Genomic DNA, 15,205 nt, shown 5'->3' on the forward strand with positions numbered 1-15,205 from the left:
GCCCTCAAGTAAGTACTACCTCATTAATATATATTAAGGGAACACTATCAACATTCGTGGCTCTTGATTATTCACCATCTTAACAAAAGATATCACAAACACTGCTGGGACAAGTGTGGTCTTCAGCAGAAAACTGGGCGAGTATCTTCACCAGGGACCGGATCAATCAGGCTGTGATGGGTATGTAGGGCAGCGGGGGGTCTGACAGCAACAGCCTAGGTAACTCAGGCCAGCACCAGACGGCCCGGGCTCATGGCCGGGCTCCGAGAGTAGTAAGACTCAAAGCAAATCAAAGGTAGCTGTGTGTGCACTCAGCTATTTGTGTTTACAAATAGTGTGTATAATATATATATATATATATATATATATATATATATATATATATATATATATATATATATATATATATATATATATATATATATATATATATATATGCCGAATAAGTAAAACTTATAATTTTGGCTTAAATAGCAACGCTCTTCTTGCCGAATAAAGCAAGCGAAAATTTGTGTACGCAATTTCGCAAAAATCATTCTGAACCTAACGAAACAATATATTTCATTGTTTATTATTAAATCATTGTAAACTTGTCTCAAATATATTAAGTTGGATTAGGCTAAATTAAACTGCGCTTGTTATAATAAGGTTAGGTAAGTTTTCTAAGGTTCTTTTGGTACAAAATTAATAATTTTTACATTAACATAATTAAAAAATATATTTTTAAACATATAAGAGAAAATTATAGAAAGGACTTAATTTTAAATGAGTTCTTGCTAATTGATCAATTTTACCTATTCTGCACTAATATATATATATATATATATATATATATATATATATGTATATGTATATATATATATGTATGTACAGTACAGTGCCTGCACTCTGAAGGAGGGGTGTTAATGTTGCAGTTTAAAAACTGTAGTGTAAAGCACCCTTCTGGAAAGACAGTGATGGAATGAATGATGGTGAAAGTTTTTCTTTTTCGGGCCACCCTGCCTTGGTGGGAATCGGCCAGTGTGTTTTATATATATGTATATATATATATATATATATATATATATATATATATATATATATATATATATATATATATATATATATATATAATGCACCACGCAGAAACAAGCGTGTATATATAGAGATCGCAGTCAGCAGGACTCGATACTGCGACTGGGGACGGTCAAGATTTCCAGGCAGCGCTCTTAGCCACTCAGCCACAAATGCCACATAAGCTGGGCAGCCTGGTTCACAAGCCATGTTTCTTCCCCAGGACGGGCACATCAGTGAGCCTCAAGTATGGAATCATGCTATTTCAATCTCCTCCTGTATACAGGAGTCCTGCTGACGGCGATTTTTCTCTATGTACGTAATTATATATTTCACTCTACACCCCTAACACAAGGAAAGCCTTTCATTCAACAGATATAAATCTGATGTATGGAGTGACCTGTAGGTCATTGGTACGGTGGCCCGTGGCCTGGTGGCTAAAGCTGTCGCTTCATAAGCTGAATGTCCGGGTTCGATTCCCGGCAAGGGCAGAAACATTGGGCGTGTTTACTTACACCGGTTGTCTATGTTCACCCATCAGTAAAATGGGTACCTGGGTGCTAGTGGACTGGTGTGGGTTACATCCTGGGACAAAACTGACTCAATTTGCCCGAAATACTCTCCATAACAAGCGGCTTTCTATGTAGTAGTATGTCATTGATGTCAGCTATGGTCTGTATACCTTGTACATGTACTTGTAGAAATATAATAGTTTCTTCAGCCTAAATAAGCCTGGTTCGTAAGTGAAAAGGTGACTACCCACACGATACTCAGACACAATATTAGTATGGAACGCTATAATGACGAGGTTGTGCACGCACAGGAGCTTTATCAAATGGCTAAAGCTCCTGCCAGAGCGAAACCTCGTTGTTATACAAAGTTCCATATTGGTCTTGGCTTGTCCAAGCTGGTTGGCCGGCAGTGTGGGAGGACACATTTGTGTGTATGCTCACACATGTACCAGGCCCTGGGTCACCTTATGCTGTTGACCTGGAACTAGTTACGAATGTGGTTTGAAGTATGACTAATAGACTTTTATGACTGTTTTGATAATGTTTGTTGCGATTACGTCTGCAGTAACTGTTAGTCATCACTGACGCAGATTGGTATTGAAAGTATGTTAGGATAATTGAAAATTGGTTCCGAGTCGCTAAATTCAAGTGCTTTGTGAGCCATACAACTGGTCACCGTAAACCTGCTAACCATGTTCATCTAGCAAAATTGGTACGTGGGTGTTAGTGGGCTGTTGAGGAAGGACCCGAAGGACTCCAGTGGATATAATCGTCTTGGGTTAAATATATCTAAGGATATCATCTTGAACCAGGTTTACACATGACAGCAGGTGCAGGCTACCTCCTCGCCTGAGGCCCCACCGCGACTAGCATTTGCACTGTTGATTCCTGGCCACCCTCTTGACTGTAATTTACCGCTTCAGTAGGTAACTGCTGGGTTTCTCTGCCCTGGGCACTATCTACCCTCTACCTTCAAGTTGACTGTCTTTCTTATACACATTGTGCTCTTGAAAAATAAACGAGGATTGTGTGTCTGACGGAGTACTCTTCATCACTTGCTGTGAAACTGCTTCACATCCTTGGGCCAGCTGTGAGGTACCGTGCACCTGTCCGCACCAGCTGTGACATCCTGTCCACCGGGCAGCTGCTGCTGCCGCCTCAAGTATCATCATTGTACCTATGTCAGTAGAGATTAATGTGAGACAAGACTACGCTAGCGAGCTGTGAATACCTAATATATTACACCTTTGCATCCGAGTTCCACTGAATATGTTTGAGTGTTTAGGTGCTTTTGAGTAGTCGATCTGTTTAACTTCGCTAGTACGAAGATAAAGTGGTCATTGCTTAGGTTTTAGTTGCGTACATTCACCAGCGTTGAGAGGTTGTGATGGTTATCAGACTAACCTGACCTCGCAAATTCTGCATCGATTTTACGCACACGGTTTTCAGCAGATTTCTCGATTACCGTTATTGAGGTTAGGTTCGATTAGGTTAGACCGTCATCAGTCAATAAAAAATGACCAATCATAATGCTAATAAGTGAAATATACAATAAAGGCCATGAGACGAGATGAAAAGTTTTGACGCGTGGACAGAAAACGGGAACTCATTGAGGGCCCTAGAAAATACACAGTAAATCACTGTCACCATTTGGCTCTCTTAGCAACAGCGAGATGTTAATAGAATAGTCTGTATACTGCGTGTCAGCAGCACAAACAGCTTGGCCCGCCAGGCCATCAACAAGGCATCTACCGGAAGCTGGGTCAACTTAGCGGTGGCGTGGTGTGAGCAGCCTGAGTGCATGACCAATAGTCGGTGTGTTGTATACACATTCTTAGTAGTGGTATGGTGTGAGCAGCCCGAGTGCGTGACCAACAGTCGGTCTGTTACACATTCTTCGGCCTAAATAGCAGGAAGATTTAACTTTTCATCAAAACTTGTTTTGGATTATAGCCTGTGATCTTGGAATGAATTATTAATATCTTTTAAGACTGTAATGGACTGATAATAGTGTTGACATTGCTGTTATAAAGTAATGAGAATACATTTGTAACTATAGCGGCAGATTTACGATAGCAAATTGTGAAAATAGCTGAAAATGTTTAATGTTGGCAGTGACTCGAGGGTTGAAACTTTAAGTGAAAATCGCTGAATATCATGTGACTGTTTCGTAAATGTTACAAATAAAGCGGTAAGCCTGGCCTGTTGAGGCCATGTAAACTAGGCTTCCCGGAACAACTAGATGTGTTGCGGTCGACGAATGATCCAAAGAAGGTATCCCTCGTACCCCCGTAAACCCAACAGTAGAGTGAAGCCTAAGTTTATAATGCAGTTAAATAACAGTATTTAAAGATTTGAAACTTCAGAGAAATCTTTCTAAAGTTGGTACAAACACACGTAGCAAAAGACCTTCATTACTACCTCCTAATAAAGGACTTTAACTGTGTGTTTTTCTCACTTAGTCTACTCAGTGTTTCTGATAATGAATAGAAACAAATAACCCAATTTTTTAATGACAATGACAGATTGGTATCTGTTCACTCCAAAACCAATCCCAGCCGTCCGCTATGTAAACCTCTGCCTTTGATATACTTTCGAGTTACGGGAATTTTTCTACTGGAGCCCGGCCGTAGGTCAGACTTGTCTGATGTTTGCCTGGCTCACCAGGCTGTTGCTGTTGGCGGCCTGCTGGCCCACGTATCCATTACAGCCTGATTAATTTGGCATTGGGTGGCGGTACTGGTCCAGTTTCCTCTAGAAGACTTCTACCTTTGCCCCAGCAATGTTTTTGATATCTTCTAGTAAGATGTTAGTCTGGGACTACGGATGTTGATGCAGTGTTATCTTATTGTGCCCATGGCGCCCCTGCTTTTCATGGGGTTTATTGTACATTTTCTAACACGTCTCTCATACTATGTTATGGCAGTTTAGAGATTTAGGACCAGACCTCTAAATACTTTCCTGAAATATATCATTCTCTCTCTCTCTCTCTCTCTCTCTCTCTCTCTCTCTCTCTCTCTCTCTCTCTCTCTCTCTCTCTCTCTGCGCTCCAGCGAGTACATATTTAGGACCTTGAGGTATTCCCAGTATTTTAAATCTTCTATTAGTGTCGTAAATGATCTCTCTATCTGTTCCAGCTTTGATATCTCTGCTGCCCTGAATGGAACAGTCAACACTGAACCATACTCTAAACGAGATAACACAAGCAGTTTGAATATCACCATTGGCACTATTTCCCTTGTTTTGAAAGTTCTCGTTATCTACCTTGTCTTTTTCCTGGCTGTTGTGAGAGTTGCCTTATGTTGTTCTTTGAAAGAATGTTTTTGTGTGTGTACTCGCCTAATTGTGGTTGCAGGGGTCGAGACTCAGCTCCTGGCCCCGCCTCTTCGCTGATCGCTACTGGGTTCTCTCTGCTTCCTGAGCTTTGTCATACCTCTTCTTTAAACTATGTATGGTTCCTGCCTCCACTACTTCACTTGCTAGGCTATTCCACTTCCTGACGACTCTGAAGAAATACTTCCTAACGTCCCTGTGACTCGTCTGAGTCTTCAGCTTCCAGCTGTGACCCCTTGTCCCTGTGTCCCCTCTCTGGAACATCCTATCTCTGTCCACCTTGTCTATTCCCCGCAGTATCTTGTATGTCGTTATCATGTCTCCCCTGACCCTTCTGTCCTCCAGTGTCAGTCCGATTTCCCTTAACCTTTCCTTGTACGACATTCCCTTGAGCTCTGAGACTAGCCTTGTTGCAAACCTTTGTACTTTCTCTAACTTCTTGACGTGCTTGACCAGGTGTGGGTTCCAGACTGGTGCTGCATACTCCAGTATGGGCCTAACATACACAGTGTACAGTGTCTTGAACGATTCCTTATTAAGGTATCGGAACGCTATTCTCAGGTTTGCCAGGCGCCCGTATGCTGCAGCGGTTATTTGGTTGATGTGTGCCTCCGGTGATGTGCTCGGTGTTATGGTCACCCCAAGGTCTTTCTCCCTGAGTGAGGTCTGTAGTCTTTGTCCACCTAGCCTATACTCTGTCTGCGGTCTTTGCCCCTCCCCAATCTTCATGACTTTGCATTTGGCTGGATTGAATTCGAGAAGCCAGTTACTGGACCACATGTCCAGCCTGTCCAGGTCTCTTTGCAGTCCTGCCTCATCCTCGTCCGATTTAATTCTTCTCATCAACTTCACGTCATCTGCGAACAGGGACACTTCAGAGTCTATTCCTTCCATGTCGTTCACATATATCAAAAATAGCACTGGTCCTAGAACTGACCCCTGTGGGACCCTGCTCGTAACAGGCGCCCACTGTGATACCTCTTCACGTACCATGACTCGTTGCTGCCTCCCTGTCAGGTATTCCCTTATCCATTGCAGTGCCCTCCCTTTTATATGCACCTGATCCTCAAGCTAATGCACTAATCTCTTGTGGGGAACTGTGTCAAAGACCTTTCTGCAGTCTAGGAAAACGCAATCTACCCACCCCTCTCTCTCGTGTCTGTCTTCTGTTACCTTGTCATAAAACTCCAGGAGGTTTGTGATACAAGATTTGCCTTCCATGAACCCATGCTGGTTTTCATTTATAATCTTGTTCTTTTCCAGGTGTTCGACCACTCTCCTCCTGATAATCTTCTCCGTGACTTTGCACACAATACATGTCAGAGACACAGGTCTGTAGTTTAGTGCCTCGTTTCTGTTTCCTTTCTTAAATATGGGGACTACATTAGCTGTCTTCCATTTCTCAGGTAGTTGCCCAGTTTCAAGGGATGTGTTGAAGATTGTGGTTAGAGGCACGCACAGCATCTCTGCTCCTTCTCTAAGGACCCATGGGGAGATGTTGTCCGGTCCCATCGCCTTTGAGGTGTTAAGGTCACTTAAGAGTTTCTTCACCTCCCTCCTCAGTTGTTCGTATGTCATCCAACACTTGTTGGTATATTCCCTCTTGATGTTCCCTTCTGTGCTGTCTTCCCACAGCCCTTCCTGTCTCTACTGTAAAAACTTCCTTAAATCTCCTGTTCAGCTCCTCGCATACCTCCTGATCATTTCTTGTGAGTTCACCTTCTGTCCTTAATCTGATCACCTGGTCTTTGACTGTTGTCTTCCTCCTGATGTGGCTATACAACAGTTTCGGGTCAGTCTTGATTCTCGATGCTATGTCATTTTCATACTGTCGTTGGGCCTCCCTCCTTACCTGTGCGTACTCATTCCTGGCTCTGCGACTGGTCTCCCTATTTTCGTGTGTTCTCTGCCTTCTGTACTTTTTCCATTCTCTATTGCATTGTGTGTGTGTGTGTGTGTGTGTGTGTGTGTGTGTGTGTGTGTGTGTGTGTGTGTGTGTGTGTGTGTGTGTGTGTGTGTGTGTGTGTGTGTTCCTTTCGTCTGTTTGGGGATCCTCTTGGGTTTTGTGTATAGTATTCCATTTAAGTTCTCCACTGCCAGCTGGAGAACCTTTCTTACACTCTAACTTCTTGTGATGAATGGTTTGAAAAACCGACAAGTTGAAGATTGAGACACTTATGCAGCATATGGGAATCTTTATTCAGGAAACGTTTCGCCACACAGTGGCTTCATCAGTCCAATACAAAGAGGAAGGCGTAAGGAGAGGAGTAGTACGAGGTAATCAGTCCCTCAGCCTCGACTCCAGGCTGAGGGATTGATTACCTCATACTACTCCTCTCCTTACGCCTTCCTCTTTGTATTGGACTGATGAAGCCACTGTGTGGCGAAACGTTTCCTGAATAAAGATTCCCATATGCTGCATAAGTGTCTCAATCTTCAACTCTAACTTCTTGCAGCCTTTGTTTTTCCTACCGAGGTGATTTGCGTGCTTATTTTGGTAGACTCAAATAGTGCTAGTGTTTTTATCAATGTCTTCTATGAGGAAAAGAAGCTAGAGGCTCCAGGACTGGGCCTTGGAGTACTGAACTTTTTACTTCTTCAGCGCTGTATTGTGCTCTGTGTACTACTACTGTGTTCTGTCTGTCACAAAGTTGAATATCCATTTCCCTACTTTCTCCGTTATAGCTATGAACCTCATTTTGTGTGAAGTCACCCCATGATTACATTTGTCAAATGCTTTTGTCCAATCCGTGTACTATATCATATCTGCATGATTTTTTCTTTAAACACCTTCAAAATTCTTTCATAACGGTTTAATAGTTGTGAGAAGCATGATCTCCCAGCTCTAAATCCATGCTGGCTTGGGCTCTGCTTATTTTTCATAAAATTTGTAATTTGTCATCTCACTCCTTCTAAACCTTGGTGTGATGCTAGGGCTACTGGTCTGTAATTGTTGGCTAACACTTGACTGCCTTCCTTATGCAAAGGAGTTATTCCTGCACTCTGAGGTATCTGCCGAGTACTTGTGCTAGTTGTATTTGCACTTTTTATATAAATAAGTAGTACACTAATTCGGTCCTGTTTCTGAACGAGACATTCACTGGGACTAGTGTTTATACCAATTATATGATCTACATGACTAAGATGAAATGAAAAAAAATTGCATTTTCTTCCCTAATTTTATTTAGTGGGTTCATGAACGTGTATCGGTCTTTCAGAATTTCGCTAATTTCCTTTTCATCTTCAGTTTATGAACCTCTTGTGCTTAATAGTCCAGTTTTACCGGTAGTTCTTGGATTTTGTATATGTGTAGAAATATTTTGTGCTTGCAAAATACTGGACGTGTTTTTATTCCATTTTTGCTTCGTGTCTGACACTAAAGCTCAAGTTTTTGTCCTATGTAATCTCTCTGCTAAGGTTATTTTTCTTCGCGTCTTTAAGCGATTCAGCAAGTCATTTTCTTCTATATTCTTCTTCGCTCTCTTTCTATATTTGATCTTTTAGGTTTTCTTTATGGTACGTATTTATTGCATCTTTTGTATGCTTTTGCGTTAGGTTTTCCAGGTGTTGAAGATTTAGGGTACTCATGACTGTTATCTGTTGGCTCAACTTAAACTTTTTCACTCTTCCATTAGTTCTCTGGTATCTATCTTGTAATCTAGTCTGCTCACAGGAAACATTTCTCGTACACAGCTGTGATATATCGTCTGTCATTTCATGTTTGAGAGGTTGAAATCTCCGAGGAGGATTAATATTTAGTGTTGGGGTTTCAAGACTTTGAAAGCAGCACCTTACCTGATCCCTGAATTACGTAGCCGTTGTTAATTATCATGTTCCTATTTACCACTTTATCATGATGGGTGGGTGTGGGCGGAGGTGTGGTGGTGGTGTTAGGGTGGGCACAGTTGTCTCCTGGTAGTTTATCGATCGGTTGTGACGTCACGTCCGTTGTGGAGGTTACACTCTCGGCCATCTCCTCGTAGTGGTGATGCAGGAACGTTGACGGTACTCTTTCATTATTACTCACTATAGACACAACTCTCTCTCTTCATTGCTACACTGATACATTTCTAACTTCACTGTACGATTCCAGGGTTCTTAACATCCACCATGACACCACACACCACCCTCCACCATGACACCACACACCACCCTCCACCATGACACCACACACCACCCTCCACCATGACACCACACACCACCCTCCACCATGACACCACACACCACCCTCCACCATGACACCACACACCACCCTCCACCATGACACCACACACCACCCTCCACCGTGACACCACACACACCAACCTCCACCATGACACCACACACCACCCTCCACCATGACACCACACACCACCCTCCACCATGACACCACACACCACCCTCCACCATGACACCACACACCACCCTCCACCATGACACCACACACCAACCTCCACCATGACACCACACACCACCCTCCACCATGACACCACACACCACCCTCCACCATGACACCACACACCACCCTCCACCATGACACCACACACCACCCTCCACCGTGACACCACACACACCACCCTCCACCGTGACACCACACACACCACCCTCCACCGTGACACCACACACACCACCCTCCACCGTGACACCACACACACCACCCTCCACCGTGACACCACACACACCACCCTCCACCGTGACACCACACACACCACCCTCCACCGTGACACCACACACACCACCCTCCGCCGTGACACCACACACACCACCCTCGGCCGTGACACCACACACACCACCCTCGGCCGTGACACCACACACACCACCCTCGGCCGTGACACCACACACACCACCCTCGGCCGTGACACCACACACGCCACCCTCGGCCGTGACACCACACACGCCACCCTCGGCCCTGACACCACACACGCCACCCTCGGCCCTGACACCACACACGCCACCCTCGGCCCTGACACCACACACGCCACCCTCGGCCCTGACACCACACACGCCACCCTCGGCCCTGACACCACACACGCCACCCTCGGCCCTGACACCACACACGCCACCCTCGGCCCTGACACCACACACGCCACCCTCGGCCCTGACACCACACACGCCACCCTCGGCCCTGACACCACACACGCCACCCTCGGCCCTGACACCACACACGCCACCCTCGGCCCTGACACCACACACGCCACCCTCGGCCCTGACACCACACACGCCACCCTCGGCCCTGACACCACACACGCCACCCTCGGCCCTGACACCACACACGCCACCCTCGGCCCTGACACCACACACGCCACCCTCGGCCCTGACACTATACATGACATAACCTTCCCTCCTATCTCTCTCCCCTCCATTGGCTTAAGCCGGTAGGAGACTTGGACCTGCCTCACATGGGCCAGTAGGCTTGCTGCAGTGTTCTTTCGTATGTTCTCCCCTCCATACTCTCCTCCCTCCTTACACTCTCCTCGTCCTCCATACTCTCTCTCCCCTCCTTTATTCTCTTCCTTCTGATTACTCTTCCCCTCCATCTTTACTTCCTCCACTCCTTTCTTACTCCCCCTCCTTTCTTACTCCCCCTCCTTTCTTACTCACCCTCCTTTCTTATACTCCCCTCCTTTCTTATTCTCCCCTCCTTTCTTATTCTCCCCTCCTTTCTTACTCCCCTCCTTTCTTATTCTCCCCTCCCTCCTTACTGTTCCCTTCCTTCTTATTCCCCTCCTTCCTAACTCTCTTCCCTTTTGATCAATTAAACTGTTAGTGCACTCCGCCCGAACTCCAATGTATGCACCACACTTCGGCTGATCTGTAACTGTTTTGAGGATTCAAAGTTTATTCTCTATAAGGATTACAATGCTGAGTTTACAGAAATTTGGTCATTGTTTGGTTTACATGTAGTAAAATTGTGATTACAGAGTGTACCACTAGAACGCTTAGCATGGCTAGGCATTTCGGGCATACTTAGTTTTATTCTTAATTGTAAAATATTACAAATTATGAGGTAAGTTGGTATTACGGCTAAGTGACTAAATACTAGTTTGTGAGTTTAGCAATGTGAATGCTTTTGTTTTGGCACAGTACATAGTTTCAGTATTGGAGTATCACAGGATTCATTATTTTAAGACTGAGATTAATATTTCTGTTTATGGTCAAATGAGTGAGTGAGTGAGTGTAAGTGTAAACCACCAGGTGGTATTCGTATAGTTAGTTGACGGGGTGTATCAGGGAGATAAGATGTTTTCTAATGGTAGTTTTGAAGGTGATGAATGTGTCTGCAGTTCTAAAGTTCACAGGTAGGGTATTCCAGATTTTAGGGCCTTTGACATACATTGAATTTTTGTAAAGGTTTAGTGGGACACGGGGAATGTCGTAGAGATGTTTATGTCTGGTGTTATGCCTGTGGGTTCTGTCAAAACTATCAAGAAAGCGTTTTAGGTCAAGGTTGATATTAGAGTTTAAGGCCCTGTAGATGTAGATTGCACAGTAGTAAGTGTGGATGTACTGAACTGGGAGTAAGTTTAGATCTATGAAGAGTGGGGGGGTGTGTTGCCAGGGATGGGATTTAGTGATTATTCTTACTGCAGCTTTTTGTTGGGTTATTATTGGCTTTAGGTGTGTTGCTGCAGTTGATCCCCAAGCACAAATAGCATAGGTGAGGTATGAATAAATAAGTGAGTGGTATAGTGTGAGAAGGGCATTTTGCGGCACGTAGTATCGTATCTTGGAGAGGATCCCAACCGTTTTGGATACTTTTTTGGCTATATGCTGGATATGGGTGCTGAAATTCAGGTTGTTGTCAAGGTATAAGCCTAGGAATTTTCCCCCATTATTTCTGGTAATTAGAGTGTTGTCAATCTTAATGTTAATTTGTGCATCTCCTGCTCTGCTACCAAACATAATATAGTAGGTTTTGTCAGTGTTAAGCGTAAGTTTATTGGCTGTCATCCAAGTCGATATTTTAATCAGCTCCTCATTCACAGTGGTGTTGAGGGTGGCAAGATTAGGGTGAGAGATGACGTAAGTCGTGTCATCAGCAAAGAGAATGGGTTTCAGGTGTTGGGATACGTTTGGAAGGTCATTGATGTATATGAGGAAGAGCAGGGGACCAAGGACACTTCCCTGCGGAACTCCAGTATCAAGTGGCCGTGTTGCTGATGCTGTGTCTTTAATGGTGACGTACTGATACCTATTAGTAATGTAAGATTTGAAATAAGCAAGCGCATGGCCTCTTATACCGTAGTGATCAAGTTTGTGGAGTAGGATGTCGTGGTCTACTGTGTCAAAAGCTTTTCTTAGGTCAATAAAAATTCCTAGTGGATATTCCTTATTTTCCAATGCTGTGTAAAGCAGATCTAGCATTTTTATGATTGCATCATTAGTGCTTTTATTTTTCCTGAATCCAAACTGGCAGGGGTTGAGTATGTTTTGAGCTGTTATAAATGAATACAGTCTCCTGTGCACGAGTTTCTCAAAGATTTTGGATAGCAATGGTAAGTTAGATATTGGCCTATAGTTGTTTAAGTCTGTAGGGTCACCACCTTTATGTATTGGTGTAACCCTTGCCATCTTGAGTAGTTTCGGGAAGGTGCTAGTCTCTATTGACTTGTTAAAAAGTAATGAAATAGCATGCGAAAGGACATGGGCCGCTCGCTTGTACAGTAATGGTGGGACATGAGACAGATTCCCCGAGTTATTTTTAAGTGACTTTATGATCTCAATGACTTCCGTGGGCTCAGTTGGTGCAAGATAGAAGGAATTAGGGAAATTTCCATCTAGGTAGTCCCCGGCATGGGCATTGGTATGTGGGATTTTACTGGCGAGATTAGATCCTATGTTTGAGAAGAAGTCGTTTATCTTGTTAGCTGTGTCAGTGGGATGTAGTGGTGTTTCATTAGGTTTAGTTAGGACAATATTCTTGGTTTTTCTCAGTTTGTGGGTCCCTAGAATCTGAGAGTGTTTTCCAGGTCTTTTTTATATCTCCTCTAGTGTCTGTGAATCTACTGGAGTAGTATAGTTGTTTGGCTTTTTTTTATCACTTTGGTGAGAGCTGATGAATAGTGTTTAAGAGTATCTTTGTGTATTAAGCCCTGTCTATATTGCTTTTCATATTGGTGTTTCTTGTCAATGGATTTCAGAATGGTGCTGGTTAGCCATGGGCAACCAAGCCGTTTGTTTGTGATCTGTTTTGTTTTTATAGGACAATGTTTGTTGTATAGTCTAAGTAATTTGTTAAGAAAAATGTCTGTCCAGTCATCAATACCATTGGCCTTGGAGAATTCTGTAGGCCAATCAACAGTCTCTAGGTCAGCTGTGAACTTCCTTACTGAGGCCTCGTCATGGAGTCTAAATGAGACTTTGTTGTATTCAAGTGGTGGTTTGCTAATGTTTGTCAGGAGGAAGGTAGGGTAGTGGTCTGTAGTGCTATCTGTGATTATCCCTGATTTAAGGGGGGCTAGTATATTGGTCCATATGTGGTCTATTATGGTTGCACTTGTCTCAGTGAGCCTGGTTGGTTTAGTTATTGTTGGTATGAGAAGTGTGTTGTTCATATTGTTGATGAAATCAGTTACAGGCTGATCATCTAGTAAGCCAAGGTTGATGTTGAAGTCTCCAGCTAAGAGAAGGTGGTGCTTATTCATTTGTCTGTTTGTTATTAGTGACTTAAATTTCTCACTGAAATTTGGGATGTTTGTGTGAGGTATCCGGTAAATGGCACCGATTGTTATAGGCGTCTTAAATTTTTTTACAGTAAAATTAGCAAAAATGTATTCCCCATATTCATCACTAAAGCAAGTGGTGCTAAGACAAGATAATTGGTTAGAGTAATAGATTGCAATACCACCCCCAACTTGGTTTGTTCTGCAGTTGTGAATTGCTGTGTATCCTGGTAGAGGGTAGATATCTATTGTGTCCTGCTTAAGCCAGGTCTCAGTAAGAATAATGCAGGAGAAGGGTGTCTTTAGTGATTCAAGGAGTGCTAGGAGGTCATCATAGTGTTTGCTTAAGGACCTGATGTTGTAGTTAAGTACTGATAGACTTTTAGCATTGTTTAGGATAGTGGTGGCTTGTGATGCTGTGTAATAAAGGCAGTTACTTTCCAATAGGTTTTGATTGGGTGTCAGATTATGGAGGTTTAGATCAGGGTCAACGTGATCAATCATCTTCTAGGTTTAAATTATGGTTATTTATATCCTGAGTTGTGTGTTGAATTCTACTACTGATATCTGTAGTGGTAGGAAGTTTGGGCAAGTATATAGCTAGAGTATTTTGGTAATGTAGGGTATAGTCACTACTACACATGATGAAGTTGATGTTGTCTGTGTTGTGCTGGAATGAACTAAAGTACAACTAGGTATAAACTAGTAATATAAAAATACAAATTTAAAATAGAACAAGACTCTCACTTGTAATTGCACTAAGGTCTAATAATGACTTTTGTGGAGTCTGTTTTGAGCTAGAGTGAGCTAAAGTACAATAGGTTTAATCTAATAATATAAAAGTACAAATTAAAAATAGCACTAGTCTCTCACTAGTAATTGCACTACGGTCTAGTATAGTGAATTTGGTATTGACTATGTATTGAGCTAGAAAGAGCTATAGTACAACTAGGTTTAGTCTAATAGTATAAAAATACAAATTACAAATAGCACCAGTCTCTCACTAGTAATTGCACTATGGTCGAGGTTCCGTCTTGACAGCCAGGGAAGGGCTGGTGGTCCCTGAAGAGTGGCGGTCCCTGAAGAGTGGCGGTCCCTGAAGAGTGGTGGTCCCTGAAGTGGTGGTGGTCCCTGAAGTGGTGGTGGTCCCTGAAGAGTGGTGGTCCCTGAAGAGTGGTGGTCCCTGAAGAGTGGTGGTCCCTGAAGAGTGGTGGTCCCTGAAGAGTGGTGGTCCCTGAAGAGTGGTGGTCCCTGAAGAGTGGGGGTCCCTGAAGAGTGGCGGTCCCTGTAGAGTGGTGGTCCCTGCAACATCCCAACACACACCACAACCTTTATTCTACCTGAAGAACGAGAGTATAATAACCTATGTAATATTAATAAAAATGTAATATAAGATATATTAAACAAATTTCCTACATTTACTTGAAACTGCCAAGTCAGCTGTAGATATAATTCCAGATGTACTCCTGTAAACCTTCTGGGGCCTAAGTCCTAGGTGTTTCGTGTATGCCCTGAGCTACCCTCTACACGATGAACTGTACGATAAACAAGCAGCTTCGGCGGCTAAATCTAAATCTAAAAACTTCCTTTTTATTCCGTGTCGCCAGTTACCATTGATTCTCCCTTCCCAGCCCTGTTACACACCTGTATCTGTGCAGTTGCAAT

General features: G+C 43.4%; 1 protein-coding gene across 3 annotated transcripts in view; it reads left to right on the forward strand.

Annotated features, from left to right (window-relative positions):
• The window catches only part of mim (missing-in-metastasis), an 867,287-nt gene that overhangs the window by 83,110 nt on the left and 768,972 nt on the right, over positions 1–15,205 (forward strand). For all 3 annotated transcript variants that reach the window (XM_053781651.2, XM_053781657.2, XM_053781665.2), the window contains exon 2: positions 1–8. This exon is cut by the window's left edge and continues 54 nt beyond it. In XM_053781651.2, coding sequence (XP_053637626.1) covers positions 1–8 — 8 coding nt within the window. The remainder of the gene's footprint in view (positions 9–15,205) is intronic.

The sequence above is a fragment of the Cherax quadricarinatus genome, chromosome 6 (assembly GCF_038502225.1).
Source record: "Cherax quadricarinatus isolate ZL_2023a chromosome 6, ASM3850222v1, whole genome shotgun sequence".
NCBI classification, from domain to species: domain Eukaryota; kingdom Metazoa; phylum Arthropoda; class Malacostraca; order Decapoda; family Parastacidae; genus Cherax; species Cherax quadricarinatus.